The sequence below is a fragment of the Procambarus clarkii genome, chromosome 37 (assembly GCF_040958095.1).
Source record: "Procambarus clarkii isolate CNS0578487 chromosome 37, FALCON_Pclarkii_2.0, whole genome shotgun sequence".
Classification (NCBI taxonomy): Eukaryota; Metazoa; Arthropoda; class Malacostraca; order Decapoda; family Cambaridae; genus Procambarus; species Procambarus clarkii.
This window is the reverse complement of record NC_091186.1, coordinates 10515965-10535072: the sequence shown is the minus strand read 5'-3', so window position 1 is coordinate 10535072 and position 19108 is coordinate 10515965. Positions and strand designations below refer to the sequence as shown.

General features: G+C 46.9%; 1 protein-coding gene across 2 annotated transcripts; it reads right to left on the bottom strand.

Moving 5' to 3' along the window:
• Positions 1-1430: 1430 nt before the first annotated feature.
• Positions 1431-18279, bottom strand: LOC123765787 (putative uncharacterized protein DDB_G0271606). 2 transcript variants are annotated; one of them, XM_045754538.2, is made up of 7 exons: positions 18024-18279; positions 13729-14553; positions 12315-12492; positions 10762-10945; positions 7518-8064; positions 6585-6823; positions 1431-2684 (listed from the first exon to the last, which is right to left on the bottom strand). In XM_045754538.2, the coding sequence occupies exons 1-7, from the start codon at positions 18204-18206 to the stop codon at positions 2600-2602; spliced, it is 2241 nt and encodes a 746-aa protein (XP_045610494.2). In that variant the 5' UTR covers positions 18207-18279; the 3' UTR covers positions 1431-2599. The 2 variants fall into 2 exon arrangements, with proteins under 2 accessions (XP_045610494.2, XP_069193211.1); XM_069337110.1 differs by lacking the exon at positions 1431-2684 and adding an exon at positions 4911-6251 and having other exon boundaries at positions 6564-6823.
• Between the last annotated feature and the right edge of the window lie 829 nt (positions 18280-19108).

Genomic DNA, 19108 nt, shown 5'->3' with positions numbered 1-19108 from the left:
ATCAACCTCTGGAGGGTTGTTAAGGCCTATCAACCTCTGGAGGGTTGTTAAGGCCTATCAACCTCTGGAGGGTTATTAAGGCCTATCAACCTCTGGAGGGTTATTAAGGCCTATCAACCTCTGGAGGGTTATTAAGGCCTATCAACCTCTGGAGGGTTGTTAAGGCCTATCAACCTCTGGAGGGTTATTAAGGCCTATCAACCTCTGGAGGGTTATTAAGACCTATCAACCTCTGCAGGGTTATTAAGACCTATCAACCTCTGGAGGGTTATTAAGACCTATCAACCTCTGGAGGGTTATTAAGGCCTATCACCCTCTGGAGTTATATGAAGTCCGCCACAAAGCCAAGTGAACAACCAGCCAGCATTTTCAAGTCACAAGCACAGACAGTGGTGTTGTAAACAGTAATCACTGATCGCATGTCATTACACTCCTTTCTTATTGGAGTTATAAACAATTCAACTTGTCATTTTCTTCAGGAAATTGAAGCTAACTCCAAATTATCATTCCTAGATTCACTGACATAACTTAAACCACCATTAAAATGATAATGGTGGTTAAGGTAGTCTGCTTGTCGTGTGGCTGCATTCACGGACATGAGGCTGCATTCACGGACCTGAGCCTGCATTCATGGACCTGAGCCTGCATTCACGGACCTGAGCCTGCATTCATGGACCTGAGCCTGCATTCACGGACCTGAGCCTGCATTCACGGACCTTAGCCTGCATTCACGGACCTGAGCCTGCATTCACGGACCTGAGCCTGCATTCACGGACCTGAGCCTGCATTCACGGACCTTAGCCTGCATTCACGGACCTGAGCCTGCATTCACGGACCTGAGCCTGCATTCACGGACCTGAGCCTGCATTCACGGACCTGAGCCTGCATTCACGGACCTTAGCCTGCATTCACGGACCTGAGCCTGCATTCACGGACCTGAGCCTGCATTCACGGACCTGAGCCTGCATTCACGGACCTGAGCCTGCATTCACGGACCTGAGCCTGCATTCACGGACCTGAGCCTGCATTCACGGACCTGAGCCTGCATTCACGGACCTGAGCCTGCATTCACGGACCTGAGCCTGCATTCACGGACCTGAGCCTGCATTCACGGACCTGAGCCTGCATTCACGGACCTTAGCCTGCATTCACGGACCTGAGCCTGCATTCACGGACCTTAGCCTGCATTCACGGACCTGAGCCTGCATTCACGGACCTGAGCCTGCATTCACGGACCTGAGCCTGCATTCACGGACCTGAGCCTGCATTCACGGACCTGAGCCTGCATTCACGGGCCTGAGCCTGCATTCACGGACCTGAGCCTGCATTCACGGACCTGAGCCTGCATTCACGGACCTGAGCCTGCATTCACGGACCTGAGCCTGCATTCACGGACCTGAGCCTGCATTGTCTAACATTTTCTCAAACAATTTAATATTATTACGGTCAAAACTTTATTAAATTGAGCTTTCAAGTTATTTGGTATAACTTGGCAGCAGAGGATGTGCTGCATTCATGCCCTGCATTCGTGCCCTGCATTCATGCCCTGCATTCGTGCCCTGCATTCATGCCCTGCGTTCATGCCCTGCATTCGTGCCCTGCATTCGTGCCCTGCATTCATGCCCTGCGTTCATGCCCTGCGTTCATGCCCTGCATTCGTGCCCTGCATTCATGCCCTGCATTCATGCCCTGCGTTCATGCCCTGCATTCGTGCCCTGCATTCATGCCCTGCATTCATGCCCTGCGTTCATGCCCTGCATTCGTGCCCTGCATTCATGCCCTGCATTCGTGCCCTGCATTCATGCCCTGCATTCATGCCCTGCGTTCATGCCCTGCATTCATGCCCTGCATTCGTGCCCTGCATTCATGCCCTGCATTCATGCCCTGCATTCATGCCCTGCGTTCATGCGCTGCGTTCATGCCCTGCGTTCATGCCCTGCGTTCATGCCCTGCGTTCGTGCCCTGCATTCGTGCCCTGCATTCATGCCCTGCGTTCATGCCCTGCGTTCATGCCCTGCGTTCATGCCCTGCATTCATGCCCTGCGTTCATGCCCTGCGTTCATGCCCTGCGTTCATGCCCTGCGTTCATGCCCTGCGTTCGTGCCCTGCATTCGTGCCCTGCATTCGTGCCCTGCATTCATGCCCTGCGTTCATGCCCTGCGTTCGTGCCCTGCGTTCGTGCCCTGCGTTCGTGCCCAGCGTTCGTGCTCTGCGTTCGTGCCCTGCGTTCATGCTCTGCGTTCGTGCCCAGCGTTCGTGCTCTGCGTTCGTGCCCTGCGTTCATGCTCTGCGTTCATGCTGTGGGGGAAAATTTCTCCACCATTTAATCTACATATAATATTTAAAGAAATAATTAATTGAAAATAAATTTAGAGAAGTGGACTGTAAAAACTTCTATAAAGTGGAGTGATTCCCTTATACATCATCAGGGGGGGGGGTGAATTTAATAATATTGATACTACGGATAACATAGATATGAAAATGGTATCATCAATAAATTCCAAGCATGGAGTTAGTACGCTAACTACTTAGTTATTAGTAAACTAGAAGCTTAGCTGTCTAATAGTGAACGTAGAAACGTCAGACAACTCTTGGTAACTCATCTAATCCTGTCAATGTGTGTTGCCTCTGGAGACACACGATGCACCAGAATGAGCGACGCTTCTCTTGTAGATAGCTCCACTCTGCAAAATTAATCTTATATAACTTCTATATAGGAGTGTATATTTACACACACACATACTCGTAAAATTAAAGCTGACTGGGTATGGAAATTACACTCACGGGTGTTTTTTTGATGTTCCTTTAGCATAACGGCACGGCACCCCTAAGTTAACAATAAATCATGGCCACAATAAATTATTCTGGGGATATTTAGCCTGCCGAACACAGTGTCCTCGATAAGATGAAGTTGTGAGGTCAGTCTGAAGTACGATAATGCACGGATGTTCCTATAAACAGACGATAATGAAGACCAACTTCAGAACACAAATTCAATATGGCTCCTCTCTCGGCCAAGTCTCTCTCGACAGTGTTCCGCGCGCCACCTGGCGCCGAAAAGTGTAAACTTGGCATATAATTCACAATATTTTGTTCAAATTTTCTATTAAAAGGAGACATTGTCGACGTTATTTTACGTCACAATAACGTACTTTGGGTAACAACAGACCTTTTCTGGCTGTGTATTTCATTAAACCTAAGTGTTCCTAGATGAATTACCTATATACGTTGGTGAAATACAGTTCATGACATTTGTTTACTGGATCAGCCGATTACAGCTGTGGAAAATTTTACCATTAAACATCGATATAATTTCCTGAATTGAATTATATCAATTGCCAATCTATATTCCTTAAATTCAACAAGGTTAGACTGGGTTTAATTCGATAATAACAGTCTCCGTGGTGTAGTGGTAAGACACTCGCCTGGCGTTCCGCGAGCGCTATGTCATGGGTTCGTATCCTGGCCGGGGAGGATTTACTGGGCGCAATTCCTTAACTGTAGCCTCTGTTTAACGCAACAGTAAAATGTGTACTTGGATGAAAAAACGATTCTTCGCGGCAGGGGATCGTATTCCAGGGACCATAGGATTAAGGACTTGCCCGAAACGCTACGCGTACTAGTGGCTCTACAAGAATGTAACAACTCTTGTATATATAAATAAAATACACACAAAAAAAATTTAAACGCAGGGCATGAACGCGGGGCATGAACGCGGGGCATGAACGCGGGGCATGAACGCGGGGCATGAACGCGGGGCATGAACGCGGGGCATGAACGCGGGGCATGAACGCGGGGCATGAACGCAGGGCATGAACGCGGGGCATGAACGCGGGGCATAAACGCGGGGCATGAACGCAGGGCATGAACGCGGGGCATGAACGCGGGGCATGAACGCGGGGCATAAACGCGGGGCATGAACGCAGGGCATAAACGCGGGGCATGAACGCAGGGCATGAACGCGGGGCATGAACGCGGGGCATGAACGCGGGGCATGTGTTGAAAATTTCCAACACCCAAATACTAAACCCCTAGTGCAATAATATTAATTTATTGTACTAAGAATTATAATTTACTAATACTACTAACAAGTAGTATTAGTAAATGATGGTGTAGTGCCATCCAATTGTTATTAATATGAGACTTAATACCGTCAAATTCTTCCTATTATTCCTGGCTGCGATTGAGTCAGCCGCCCGGCTCTCACGAGAATAACTGTGTAAATATAAATTATTATTATTATTATTATTATTATTATTATTATTTTTTTTTTTTTTTTTTTTTTTTTAGATATATACAAGAGTTGTTACATTCTTGTGCAGTGACTAGTACGCGTAGCGTTTCGGGCAAGTCCTTAATCCTATGGTCCCTGGAATACAACCCGCTAAATCGTTTAACAACCAGGTACACAATTTACTGTTGGGTGAACAGAGGCTACAGTTGAAGACTGGTGCCCATTCAATCCTCCCCGGCCAGGATACGAACCCCGGCCAAAAGCGCTCGCTAAATGCCTAGCGAGTGTCTTACCATTGCACCACAGGTTACTAATTAGTCAACATATTCTAGTACATATTAATCTGTATCTCAGAGAATACCAATACGTGATGACCTCGTGTTTAGTATTGACCTATAGGCTCAGAGCCTGGCCTGAGGACAGGTTGTGAGAGTGGCCACAACCCTCTGGTGTAGCGGTTGTGGTTATAACTGGCAACCCTCCGCCTCACAGTCTAGGGGTCGAGGGTTCGAGTCTCCTATAGTGCCTAAGTGAATGAAATGTTTAGAACACAAAAGCCAATCATTCCTATATATTATATATATATATATATATATATATATATATATATATATATATATATATATATATATATATATATATATATATATATATATATATACCATTCAAACTACACTTTATTAGATTAATACATTTATTTTATTTCATTTTACAAAAAGAATAATAATAATAATAATAATAATAATAATAATAATAATAATAATAATAATAATAATAATAATATTGAGATAATCAGTAGGAGCCATACGAGGGGGACTCGAACCCGCACACTTAACACTGCCAAGCGCACGCCTTAACCCACTGAACCACGATATGCTACAGCAGTAGAGTGACCACTCTGAGCACTACAGAGTGCAGCTACAGTACTCACCGGGTATTATATACACTTATTCTCGCACTTTAAGCGACTTTCCTGATATTGATTAATTACCTTGAAATATATCATTTGCTTTCTTGAGATTAATCTATGAAAAATAATTAATAACTGAAGAAAATAATTAATAATCAAGGAAAGTAATTATAATTTTTATAAAACATTTTTATAATTTAAAAATATAATTTATTTGGTTAAATGTTTTATAAGATTATTTATTTAATGTCTTGGATTATATATTTATTTTCTAAGTCTTTAATTATTTTCTAAAATTATTGTATAATTTTCTACGATTGTTTAAATATTTTCTAAGATTATTTAATTATATTTATAGCTTATTTAATTTTTTTAGATTATTTTATTATCTTAGATTATTAAATTTTTATGATGTTTGTACCGAAAAATCACAGATAATTATATGTGTAATAATATACATTTGTTTCTGTGTATACATATACTAATATGTATATGTATACACATCCATTAACATTCTTGGCACTTGTGCGGAGGGCAATATGTGGGGGAGACTACCTGGGGGGCCGGGGAGACTATCTGGGGGCCGGGGAGACTATCTGGGGGCCGGGGAGACTATCTGGGGGCCGTGGAGACTATCTGGGGGGCCGGGGAGACTATCTGGGGGCCGGGGAGACTATCTGGGGGGCCGTGGAGACTACCTGGGGGGCCGGGGAGACTATCTGGGGGGCCGTGGAGACTATCTGGGGGCCGGGGAGACTACCTGGGGGGCCGGGGAGACTACCTGGGGGGCCGGGGAGACTACCTGGGGGCCGGGGAGACTATCTGGGGGCCGGGGAGACTATCTGGGGGGCCGGGGAGACTATCTGGGGGCCGGGGAGACTATCTGGGGGCCGTGGAGACTACCTGGGGGGCCGTGGAGACTACCTGGGGGGCCGGGGAGACTATCTGGGGGCCGGGGAGACTATCTGGGGGCCGTGGAGACTACCTGGGGGGCCGGGGAGACTATCTGGGGGCCGGGGAAACTACCTGGGGGCCGGTGAGACTATCTGGGGGCCGGAGAGACTACCTGGGGGGACGGGGAGACTATCTGGGGGCCGGGGAGACTACCTGAGGGGCCGGGGAGACTACCTGGGGGCCGGGGAGACTACCTGGGGGGCCGGGGAGACTACCTGGGGGCCGGGGAGACTACCTGGGGGGCCGGGGAGACTACCTGGGGGGCCGGGGAGACTACCTGGGGGCCGGGGAGACTATCTTGGGGGGCCGGGGAGACTACCTGGGGGGCCGGGGAGACTATCTGGGGGGCCGGGGAGACTATCTGGGGGGCCGGGGAGACTATCTGGGGGGCCGGGGAGATTACCTGGGGGGCCGGGGAGACTACCTGGGGGCCGGGGAGACTACCTGGGGGGCCGGGGAGACTACCTGGGGGGCCGGGGAGACTACCTGGGGGGCCGGGGAGAAGACTTTCCCCACCAGCGGGAGAACTCCACCATGGCGGCCCTGTGGTCCTCCGGGTGACGGTTCTTGAATATTTCCTCCATTACCGTCAGGTACGCAGTGTGTCGGGCGGCCTCGTAGGCGGGGGCGTGGGCGGCGGCGTGGGCGGCGACGTGGGCGGCGGCGTGGGCGGGGACGTGGGCGGCCTCTGGTGTTACCTCGCCTTTCTCTGTCCCACCTTCAGCCTGCCAGAAACAGAAAGGCTAATGGAAAGGTGCAGGAGAAAGAGGAGTGGAAGGGGCCACCATTCTACCAGCTGGTGTGTACACAGCTACACTTGGAAATACAAACACATATACACATCTTCAGGAGCACGTATATACTCTATTATAGGTGAAAATACACCTATAACTTCTGGTGAAAGTATACACAAAAATACAGGTGTAGGTAAACAGCGAGAGAGAGAGAGAAATAAGCAGATACAGTGGCAGGCGATCAAGTGATCTTGATAAATAGTAAGGTAATGTGGTACACACTTTACCACTTTGCTCTTAATAACAGCCTCGTCTGTACTTTTTCCAGTCAACCCTGACGAGACTGTTGTCAGTGACCTGGTTAACTGTAGGTCCGTCCACTGTACTGACAGGGACGTCTTACAGTCCCTGAGGCGGGAGTGGAGAGAGAGAGAGAGACAGAGCAACAGAGACAGAAACAGAGACACAGAGACAGAGACAAACATAGACATTTATGTCCTGTAAACATGAACTATACAGTTTAACAGCAATATTCTCAGTGTGTATCACCCAAGTAACCTGTTCCTCATCTCTAACCATCAAAGATATCCAAAGATAAAATCCTTCAACATTCCTCCAAAATGTAAACAACATTTGTCAAGGTACACATTAATTCCAGACATGGGTACGAAGGCCGCGTGCTTACCTCCACGGTACAGCCACACGACGCAGCAGAGGAGGCCTTGCGGCACGTCTCCAGTTTTTGCCGCTTGCTGGCGGGTTTTTGAGAGTTCCAGCGGTCCTGCGGCAGCTGGAAATTACGGCATGAGTCCTGTGTTGGCTGCGGCAGACGTGAGACATCCTGCATCATTGGATTGGAGTCTTGGAATGAATGCGGGTTGGTGTACGAGACTTGTATTACTGGTAGGTTTGGAGAAGACACCTGGAACTGTTGCTGATTGGCGGAGGAGTCCTGGAACTGTTGCTGATTGGCGGAGGAGTCCTGGAACTGTTGCTGATTGGCGGAGGAGTCCTGGAACTGTTGCTGATTGACGGAGGAGTCCTGGAATTGTTGCTCATTGGCGGAGGAGTCCTGGTATGGAAACTGGTTGAGAGAGGAGTCCTGGAGTGCTTGGAGCTGGCCAGCGTGGTCCTCGTGGTGGAGGGAGGTCTTCCGGCTGCGGGGGTTCGAGTCCCGTTTAGGACAAGCGCTGATCTTGACACTCAGAGCTTCCCGACCCACCACGCCCCCGCTGCAAGGTCACACAAGGTCACACGAGGTCACACAAGGTCATACGAGGTCACAACTAAAACCAATACCCCCTCGCCGTTAATAAAGAAGAACTAGGTCAACATATGTCAGTTAAGGTTGATATTGTGTGTGGTTAAGAGCACTCACAACCAAGGCCAGGATTTATTAAGAATTCTGCGCAGCCTCATATGAGACCTATGTGGGATTTCTTTTAACTTCTGACTCCCTAAAATAAGGAACTAGCCACTGGGAAACTTGCTTTCTTCTTGGGGTAGTGGACTGTATCTATTCTAAGTTCCCTAATTGGCTCAGTTTTCAGAAAATCCAACAGAAATGGGGCTGCTTTCATTTATCTGTTGAATGGAAAGAGCTCCACTTACCACCGAGGCCCCCGAGAAGGGGCCTCGTAGCCTGGTGGATAGCGCGCAGGATTCGTAATTCTGTGGCGCGGGTTCGATTCCCGCACGAGGCAGAAACAAATGGGCAAAGTTTCTTTCACCCTGAATGCCCCTGTTACCTAGCAGTAAATAGGTACCTGGGTGTTAGTCAGCTGTCACGGGCTGCTTCCTGGGGGTGGAGGCCTGATCTAGGACCGGGCCGCGGGGACACTAAAGCCCCGAAATCATCTCAAGATAACCACTCTCTAAAATGTAATATGTATAATGCAGCAGCACTGATACGGCTATAAATTATTTTAGTCTATCCTTTTAATCTGGTATCTTGCCACATATGAATTATTATAAACAATGACAACGTTATGTAATGATATGAAATTGTCTATTGCAAATGTATACTGTAATTTGTCTTTAAGTTATTGCAATATATCAAATATGTGTCAATCACTGATTAACTTAGTTAATATTGATTTAATTTAATTGTAAGTAATTGACTTAGTGAGGTGAGCTCGTAAGCTCATGGTGATAACCGCACCTGTAATATAATGAGTTTAGTGGCACAAAAACACATTGGCTCCAATCTCTAATTACTACACCACCACCAACCTTCCCTGACTTTAGGAAGATGCATGTACGGAGCTCAGTCTTATAGTACTAACACTTGGCCCGCTAGCTGGGCCTGAGCTTGTATTGGTGTTCACTAATGATGTTGGGATGGTGTGTTGACACCTATGGCTTCTGGCTTCAGGCAGTGTTCACACTCCACTCACACTTTATGGTAAGACACTATTGTTTCATAAAATTAGTGTGCCTTAATGTTAATACACATTTATGTGTAATTTTACACTACCAACTAGGGGTTGACGGAAGATAAACAGCTATAACTAAGCTTGTACGACCATGGAGTGTCCCCCATAAGGTGAGTAGCTTCTTGTTTGTGTGTGAGAGAGTTGTTTCTTGTTTATAATTCGCTACCCGGAACAAAAAGTTCCAAGCAGCACGGGCTATGGTGAGCCCTTAGTTGTGTGTGTGAGAGTGAGGCGTCGCTGCTGTGGCGTTGGTGTGTCACACACACACACCTCTCTCATTGTTTCTTGGCAAGACGCACCTTTATGTCACGTTAAACAGTGTCTTGCTTATTAGGCACATTGTATGAGCAGTTTACACCACCAGTAGTCAGGTCCACCGTTGTTAATCGGCGGCAAATACAGCAGCCTGGTGGAGTGTGTGGTGGTGGAGGAGCAATGTTTACCCTGGTGTAGCAGCGTCTGGACACACACTGCGATCCACCCCAAGGCGGGTATCCTCGCCCCGCCGCTTTTAATGATCTATTTATACAAATGTTAACCAAACGTATTTAGCTAAGCAATTATTTATTGACTATATGCATTTATTTTGGCGTATTACAATGATATGCTTACAGCTGTTAGATATAATTACATGTCCTGATATGGATTCATTAAAGAGGACTTTTGTGATGGTGCTCACAAAATGGTTGTAATTGCTTATTTGACAATGTTTCTATCTGGCGAGAACTTGGCTTGTTCTATACATAACTATGCCTGGCCCATATGTGCTTCCATACACCATGTTACACATGGTATAATGGTGGTGGAAAATATTCCACAACCTATACATCTCCCCTCGGACATGACGGCCTTGGGCCAGATTCACGAAAGCACTTACGCAAGCACTTACGAATGTGTACATCTTTTCTCAATCTTTGGCAGCTTTGTTTACAATTATTAAACAGTTAATGAGCTCCGAAGCACCAGGAGACTGTTTATAACAATAACAACAGTTGATTGGCAAGTTTTCATGCTTGTAAACTGTTTAATAAATGTAACCAAAGCCATCAAAGATTGAGGAAAGATGTACACGTTTGTAAGTGCTTGCGTAACTGCTTCGTGAATCTGGCCCCCAGGTCTATATTGAAGGTCTCAGTAGCACAGCTGGCTTCGTGTTCGAATCACAATCGAGAATCCCGGTTTCGAATTCTCATGACTGTTTAATATGTAAACTATAAGTCGCAATGATTGAAGAAAGATATACAGGTTTCGTTAATCGTCAAATGAAATGCTCGATTTTTACCTAGACAAATGTTAAATAGGGGTCACTAATTGTACTAGTTTTACACACAGGAGGGTACTGGAATTACCCCCCCCCCCTTCCCTCACCTCCCCCTCCCCCCTCACCCCTACCCCTCCCCCTCCCCCTCACCCATCTCCCTCACCCCTCACCCCTCACCCCTCCCCCTCTCCCTCACCCCTCCCCCCCCCTCCCCCCCCTCACCCCTCACTTACTCCTGCTCCAGCTGGACGACGAGGGAGAGGTCCCGGCGGGTGAGGCAGGAGTTACGACACAGGAACTTGATGACGACGCTGTACTGCTGCAGGTGTGAGGGGGGCGGGGTGACCACGATGGACGGGTGGGGCGCCTCCCCCCACACGACCGTCTCCACCCCACCATCCACCACCACCATGTGTTCTGTGGGAGGACAGACAGGCGTCACACACTGTGGGAGGACAGAGGGGCGTCACACACTGTGGGAGGACAGAGGGGCGTCACACACTGTGGGAGGACAGAGAGGCGTCACACACTGTGGGAGGACAGAGGGGCGTCACACACTGTGGGAGGACAGAGGGGCGTCACACACTGTGGGAGGACAGAGGGGCGTCACACACTGTGGGAGGACAGAGGGGCGTCACACACTGTGGGAGGACAGAGAGGCGTCACACACTGTGGGAGGACAGAGGGGCGTCACACACTGTGGGAGGACAGAGGGGCGTCACACACTGTGGGAGGACAGAGGGGCGTCACACACTGTGGGAGGACAGAGGGGCGTCACACACTGTGGGAGGACAGAGAGGCGTCACACACTGTGGGAGGACAGAGGGGCGTCACACACTGTGGGAGGACAGAGGGGCGTCACACACTGTGAGAGGACAGAGGGGCGTCACACACTGTGAGAGGACAGAGAGGCGTCACACACTGTGAGAGGACAGAGGGGCGTCACACACTGTGGGAGGACAGAGGGGCGTCACACACTGTGGGAGGACAGAGGGGCGTCACACACTGTGGGAGGACAGAGGGGCGTCACACACTGTGAGAGGACAGAGGGGCGTCACACACTGTGAGAGGACAGAGGGGCGTCACACACTGTGGGAGAGATGAGTGACAGCTAGAGGCTTCAGAGACTGTGGGAGGGAGTAGTGGAAGGGTTATTAATGCCTTTTCCTAGTCTGGGACAGGAAGACTGTTAAGGTTCTCTCAACCCCCCCTAAGCCAATATTGACCTCCCAGGATGTAACCCCACAATAGTTGACTTGCCCCCCCCCCCGGGTACCTATTGACTGCTAGGTGAACAGAGGCATCAGGTGTATAAGGAAATAACCAACTCATAATGCAAGTACTAGGAAGATAACAAGCTTACTTGGAAGACAAGGAGCTTACTAGGAAGATAAGGAGCTTGTTGACCAGACCACACACTAGAAGGTGAAGGGACGACGACGTTTCGGTCCGTCTTGGACCATTCTCAATTGACTCGAGGATGGTCCAGGACGGACTGAAACGTCGTCGTCCCTTCACCTTCTAGTGTGTGGTCTGGTCAACATACTTTAGCCACGTAATTGTGACTCATCGCCTGCATAAGGAGCTTACTAGGAAGACAAGGAACTTACTAGGAAGACAAGGAACTTACTAGGAAGACAAGAACCTTACTAGGAAGACAAGGAACTTACTAGGAAGACAAGGAACTTACTAGGAAGACAAGGAACTAGGAAGACAAGAACCTTACTAGGAAGACAAGAACCTTACTAGGAAGACAAGGAACTTACTAGGAAGACAAGAACCTTACTAGGATGAGCTGGGTCCTGGTGGATCTTACAAGGGTGGACGGGCTGGGAGGCCTCAGAGTCCTTGGCGAACACCAGTAATAGTCTGAGCGAGGCGCTCTGTCCGGCGGTGTGGGTCACCACCATGGTTATGGGGTGGTTCTTCTCGGTGTACAGGTGCTGGCTGTCTCCATCCTCGTTCTGTGGGGAGGGAGAGAGAGAGAGAGAGGGGTGAGGAGGGGACGGTCATGCAGGCATACGACCCCCTAGCCCTTTCATCTGTGAGTGGATAGATGTCTGTTCACATGGAGGACAAACCGACATCATGGCATGGAAGTCAATGTGTTTTAAATTAATACAATTTAAACTGGATTAGACGTACAGCCTGAGATCTAGAGAGGCTGGATTAAGACTAGAACTTCGTATGATTAGGGGCCCATAAGATGAGGCGCAAGATAAGAGATGCGTAAGATTAGGGGACACAATGCAATGCGCAGCAACACTTTACCTATTCTTAAGTTTACTGTCACATCACGCTGTAACTTGTTACACATTTAGGGTTTTATAATTACCAACTTGAACGTTACATCATCTCAAGCTGTACTTTATATCGGGGTTTATTAAATCCGTTTATGGACAGCGTCACCACCATCATGCCAGCGGCCCCGTCCACACTGGCGGGGCCCAAGAGCAACAATTTCCAACTAATTTATATTTTCAATGTATATACAACAATACGCGGTGGAATACTCATCGGTGTATATGATTCTTTCATCAAGTCTCGTAACTACGACAGCTGCTGGCTTTCGTTTTGGGCTGAGCGCCTTATTCAACCTCTGGTGGGTTGCTAAGGCAACCACAGTAAGCTAACTGATCAACCAACACTTATACCTTATATTAGTATGTCGTCCAGGACCAAGCAAAACTTACACCTGTGCTCACACGAATACAAATTTACGATTCTAAAAAGAATACTAAGCTGAGGAAGAAGATATTAGTAAGTACTGATGACCAAGTGTGAGCTCGTTCATTGGTTGTGTCGAAGGCGGCAGTATGTAAGCTTTTTATTCTTGTTACAGGTAACTGTAATTATGCAAGCTTTAACATATTTCTTAATTTGAGTTTTATTTTACCAACAAAGTAATTATGGTTAGGGGCAATTTGCCAACATATAATATGTAATTATAATGAATATATGTCACACTGGGAATATGGCTTTATGTAAACATTTTATTGTAATTTTGTGTACATTAACTGAATTAAAAATTTCAAACATTAATAAACTTTTGAATTTGAATTTAAATAGCTCCCTTTATGTTGGAATAATATATTGATTCCTTAACTACTTATAATCCTATATCTGTGCTGATTGACATTGGTGTTTAAATACTTCCCAGTTGGACCTTTCTAAGACAAAGAGAACGGAAGACCACTTACCACCACCAGCTTGGGGGACTGTCCCAAGAAGGACACACCCAGACCATAGACCCCTACAATCCTCTCTCTCTGGGGAAACTGTGCAACAGGCGGGCTCCTAGGAGGGTTCATCCCTGCAATCAATCCATCTATTTTGTCCGCCTCTTTGTTGCATCCGTTTGTCAACAAGTTGCCAATGGAGTCCCCACTACTCAGGCTTCCCTTCCCGGAATAAGACCAATTGGCGGTGGAAAAAAGTGGAAAATCTTTTCGTTCGTTCGGGGGGACATAGATAGCAACAGAGCCCCCATAACGGTTGTTCTCAGGGAGTGGGAGTTGAGGGTGTGGTGTGGGCGGGAGTGTGGGCACATGGGGTGACTGCTGTATAATTCTTGAGGTTGGTGTGGGCCCGTAGTGGGCCCCTGAGGACCCCAGTGTAGGCTGCAGGGGATAGGGATGGTCCCCTGGCTGGCTACCCTGACGCAGAGTTTGACTCGACTCCTGTGAGACAGTGAGCGGTAATTGGCTGTGTGGCAGACTGCTGTTAAGCTGGTGATTCAGACTGTTGCCCTGCTGCTGTTGCTGATCATTGACCAGTTGTAACTGTTGACTGCAGCTCTGTTGCTGCAACAAGAAGCTGGCTGCTTGCTTGCCTGCTCCACCATGGAGATCGCTCCCTGCACCACATATTGAACTGTCCTGTGGACCAGCTGTGCAGGTCAGCTGACTGGTGGAGTGACTGTGTTGTGCGGGCAGTGACTGGACACTGACGACCTGTCCAGGGAGCGGGTCGGAGGAACACACCTCCAGACATGATTCAACTTCTTCAGTCGATAATGGATTCAGCTGAAAAGAAAATGACAAGTAATTAATGACCTCAAAATCTCTCACTCTCATCCTAGACTCTAACATGCTCACACTCCCACGGTAGCCTCAGAAAGTACTCTCACTCTCATCCTAGCATTCAATGTACTCTCACCCATTAAGCCTCCAAAATTACTATTACTCGTCGTAACCTTCAAAAATGATCTCCCTATCGTACCAGCCTCCAAAAATATTATAATTCTTATCCTAGTTTAAAAAATGTTATCACTCAACCTTGGTTCCAAAAAATGATATCACTCTCATCCTAATGTTCCACAAGACTGTTGCTGGTATCTCACATCCGGCCTAACCTGAGAGTTAAGTTCCACAAGACTGTTGCTGGTATCTCACATCCGGCCTAACCTGAGAGTTAAGTTCCACAAGACTGTTGCTGGTATCTCACATCCGGCCTAACCTGAGAGTTAAGTTCCACAAGACTGTGCTTGACACAGTCCAGCTGGGCACAGTCCACTTGACACAGTCCAGCTTGACACAGTCCAGCTTGACACAGTCCAGCGTGACACAGTCCAGCTTGACACAGTCCAACGTGACACAGTCCAGCTTGACACAGTCCAGCTGGGCACAGTCCAGCTTGACACAGTCCAGCTGGGCACAGTCCACTTGACACAGTCCAGCTGGACACAGTCCAGCTGGGCACAGTCCACTTGACACAGTCCAGCTTGACACAGTCCAGCTTGACACAGTCCAGCGTGACACAGTCCAGCTTGACACAGTCCAGCTTGACACAGTCCAGCGTGACACAGTCCAGCTTGACACAGTCCAGCTTGACACAGTCCAGCTTGACACAGTCGAGCGTGACACAGTCCAGCGTGACACAGTCCAGCTTGACACAGTCCAGCGTGACACAGTCCAGCTTGACACAGTCCAGCTTGACACAGTCCAGCGTGACACAGTCCAGCTTGACACAGTCCAGCGTGACACAGTCCAGCGTGACACAGTCCAGCTTGACACAGTCCAGCGTGACACAGTCCAGCGTGACACAGTCCAGCGTGAAACAGTCCAGCTTGACACAGTCCAGCTTGACACAGTCCAGCTTGACACAGTCCAGCGTGACACAGTCCAACGTGACACAGTCCAGCGTGACACAGTCTCTCCATATATCCGGGTTACACATTCCACAGATCTGAGTGCAGAGTGACTCCCACAATGCGCGCGAGTTATCAGTGAGGAAATATTGCGGTAGTGCGGTGTGATCGAACGCGTGTCCCAGCTCCACCACGCTCCCAAACCTGTGATTGCTCAGGTGTCATCTTAAACCAAACTTCTCATTTCAGATTCCATGCTTCGAGTTAGTTTAGTTCATTTATTATGCACCCCATACCCATCGTGTGGTGCGGTAGTGGAAAGGGTTACAGAGGCACATAATGGGCTCAGGGACTGAACCCCACAATTCATTTAGCTAAGCAAGTTACAATCTTGATGAGCTAGTTACAACATTCAGTGTAAGTCGTCACATCAACAATGGGTTCGAGATCGACCACAAGTACAGGTTCTAAATTAAGCAACTGACATATGTGGAGAGCTAGTGTCACAATTGATATGTTTGTCCTGCACACCGCCCCCCATCCAGTGGGCAGCGGTGGATATCTTCTTCTTGAGGTTATCTTGAGATGATTTCGGGGCTTTAGTGTCCCCGCGGCCCGGTCCTCGACCAGGCCTCCACAGGAAGCAGCCCGTGACAGCTGACTAACACCCAGGTACCTATTTTACTGCTAGGTAACAGGAGCATAGGGTGAAAGAAACTCTGCCCATTGTTTCTCGCCGGCGCCTGGGATCGAACCCAGGACCACAGGATCACAAGTCCAGCGTACTGTCCGCTCGGCCGACCGGCTCCCTCAGTAAGTAAGGAAAGACTTGGTTTGGTAACAGGGCTGTCGATGTATGGAACCAATTACCGGGGCACATGACAGACGTGGAGTCCCTTGATTGTTTCAAGCGTAGGTTAGACATATATATGAATGAGTTTGGGTGGATATAAATAGGTGACTCGTATATGGGGCCAGTATAGGCCTTCTGCAGTTTCCTGTGGGTCATATGTTTTAGCAATGAGTCATAAGATCAGATCAAAAAGAACATATATAGATTTGTTTTTCTATTAGATATACGAAAAATACTGTTTTATCCTATTAGATGGACAATTTTTGGTATCCTGTAGTATATATATATATAAAGTAATGTTCTAAATTATTAGATACAAACCAAAAAAATATTTGTTCCTATTAGGTATATAAAATCTTTTTTTTTCATATTACATAAATATTCATATTACATAAATTCATATTTAACATAAAAGTAAAGGATTTTATATGCCGGTTTTCCTTTGTTGCTGTTGTGGACTGTCTCTAGCATAATATAGAAAGAAATTGAAAGAAATTCAATTCTAGCTTACGACGCACACGGTTTCTCTCTCACCTTCATGCAGGTCGGCGTTCAATCCCCGACCGTCCAAGTGGTTGGGCCACCATTCCTCCCCTCCCCCTTCCCATCCCAAATCCTTATCCTGATCCCATCCCAGTGCTAAACAGTCGTTATGGCTTGGCGCTTACCCCTTGATAATTGCCTCCTCCCATCTTGGAGTTGTTCTAATTCCCTCTAATTGCTTCTAAGGGTGATGGAAATATGCGGATTATTATAATAATAATAATAATAATAATTCTCAATGAAATAAAAATATATTTCTACGTGAGCTTCTTACTGTGTTAACTTACATAGACAATTCTATAACCCATGAAAGGAACTGGAAATTGCAGTCGAAGGAAAAAGAAAGAAATATGGGAGATTAATAGATAGAATAATAGATAAAAAGCTTAAACCTACATTTTCTTGTTGACCAGACCACACACTAGAAGTTGAAGGGACGACGACGTTTCGGTCCGTCCTGGACCATTCTGAAGTCGATACATTTTCTTGATAGACGAAAGGTAAGGGTCATATACATATGTATGTATACTTTTATACATACATATGTATAAAAGTATACAACATGGAGAGACGGGATATTATTAACGAGCTAGAAATATGAATACAAAATAGATCAAGGATCAAAACACACAAAATAGCTAGGAATAGATTAAAAAAAAGTAGTGTAATAAAAAGGTATTTTGAAAATAAAGTTAATAAGTTCAGTAAGGCCAGATTATGCGGCCTTTATTGAATCTATATTCTTGAAGACGCAAACGAATTGGCTGGTAATTGGACGCAAGGAAATGGGACGCAGAACGTTAACATTCCTCTGAGTAAGACAAGGGATAGAATAGGACGCAACATTTCCCTGACGGTGACGCAATCATTGCGTCACCACACTCTAGACCAGTCCTAGTGTTCTGACTTCAGCAACATAGACTTACCTGTTGAGGACGCAGCCTTACCTGTTGAGGACGCAGCCTTACCCGTTGATGACGCAGCCTTACCCGTTGATGACTTAGTCTTACCTGTTGATGCTGTGGAATATGAAGCAGCGAAGGATGTTGATGTTGTTGTTGTGGATGTTGCTGTTCACTGAGGAGCCGAGGTGGGTGCTGTTGAGACCGTTGCTGTTGCTCCTGTGGCTGCCGTTGTGGCTGCCGTTGGGAGTCCACCTCGAGGGAATCCACCTGTTTGATGGGTCTGACCATCGTTGGGTTATTAAGAGTTAACGAGGAAATGCGTGGTTCACTACTGGTGTGCTGGCTATCACACCTCCTCCCTCCGCTAGATATCTTATCATCTATGATAACACAATCACCACGGGGGGGCCCCCAGAAGCCTATCTCTCAGGGGGGCTCCAGTCGCGCTAACACAAAGATTAACGAGGATTCGATACCTTAAAAAACCAATCTACACCTGTGGATCTTCAGTACCTTATACAGCGGATTACTGTAAGGAGTGTTGGTCTTACATATGACTTGTAAGAGGAGATTTAATCCAGTAAGAGGCTCACGGAGTAATATTTTTGTTGCATTGAGAATTATTATCATCATTATTTTATTATTGAGAAAATTAGTAGTAGCCATGAGAAGGATTCGAACGTGCTCACTTGGTAGTTCGAAGATACACCACGACACTGTCTAAGAGCGCTCTACACCAGTCGTAGCTTTATGTAAGCTGGCTATAACTAAATTTTTCTCTACTACACAACCCGGAGGATCAATTTTAACGTAAACAAATATGTTTACAGGTGACTCTCATCGAAGAGTTCTTCGTGTTAGTTAGATAAGCATTATCTGCTTGTAACTTGTAGTAAATATGTCTTTTATGATATTAGAATTAGTTTTATAATAGCAAGATATTATTCCAGTTGTTATTAAGTAAATAAACGCTGGTGAACATGAAATATGAGAGTAGGTGATGAGCCCGGGCTGGTGGGAGCATTTACTATCACCAAATGCTCCTGTTCACCTAGCAATAAGTATAGCTAGGGGGGTGTACCTTAGCTATACATACCCGTTTTTAATTTATTTTGTTTGGTTTTATTTTTAAATTAAATCTGGGTGAGATAAAAGAAAAATATGCTGCACAAATTATGTTAGGTTAGGGT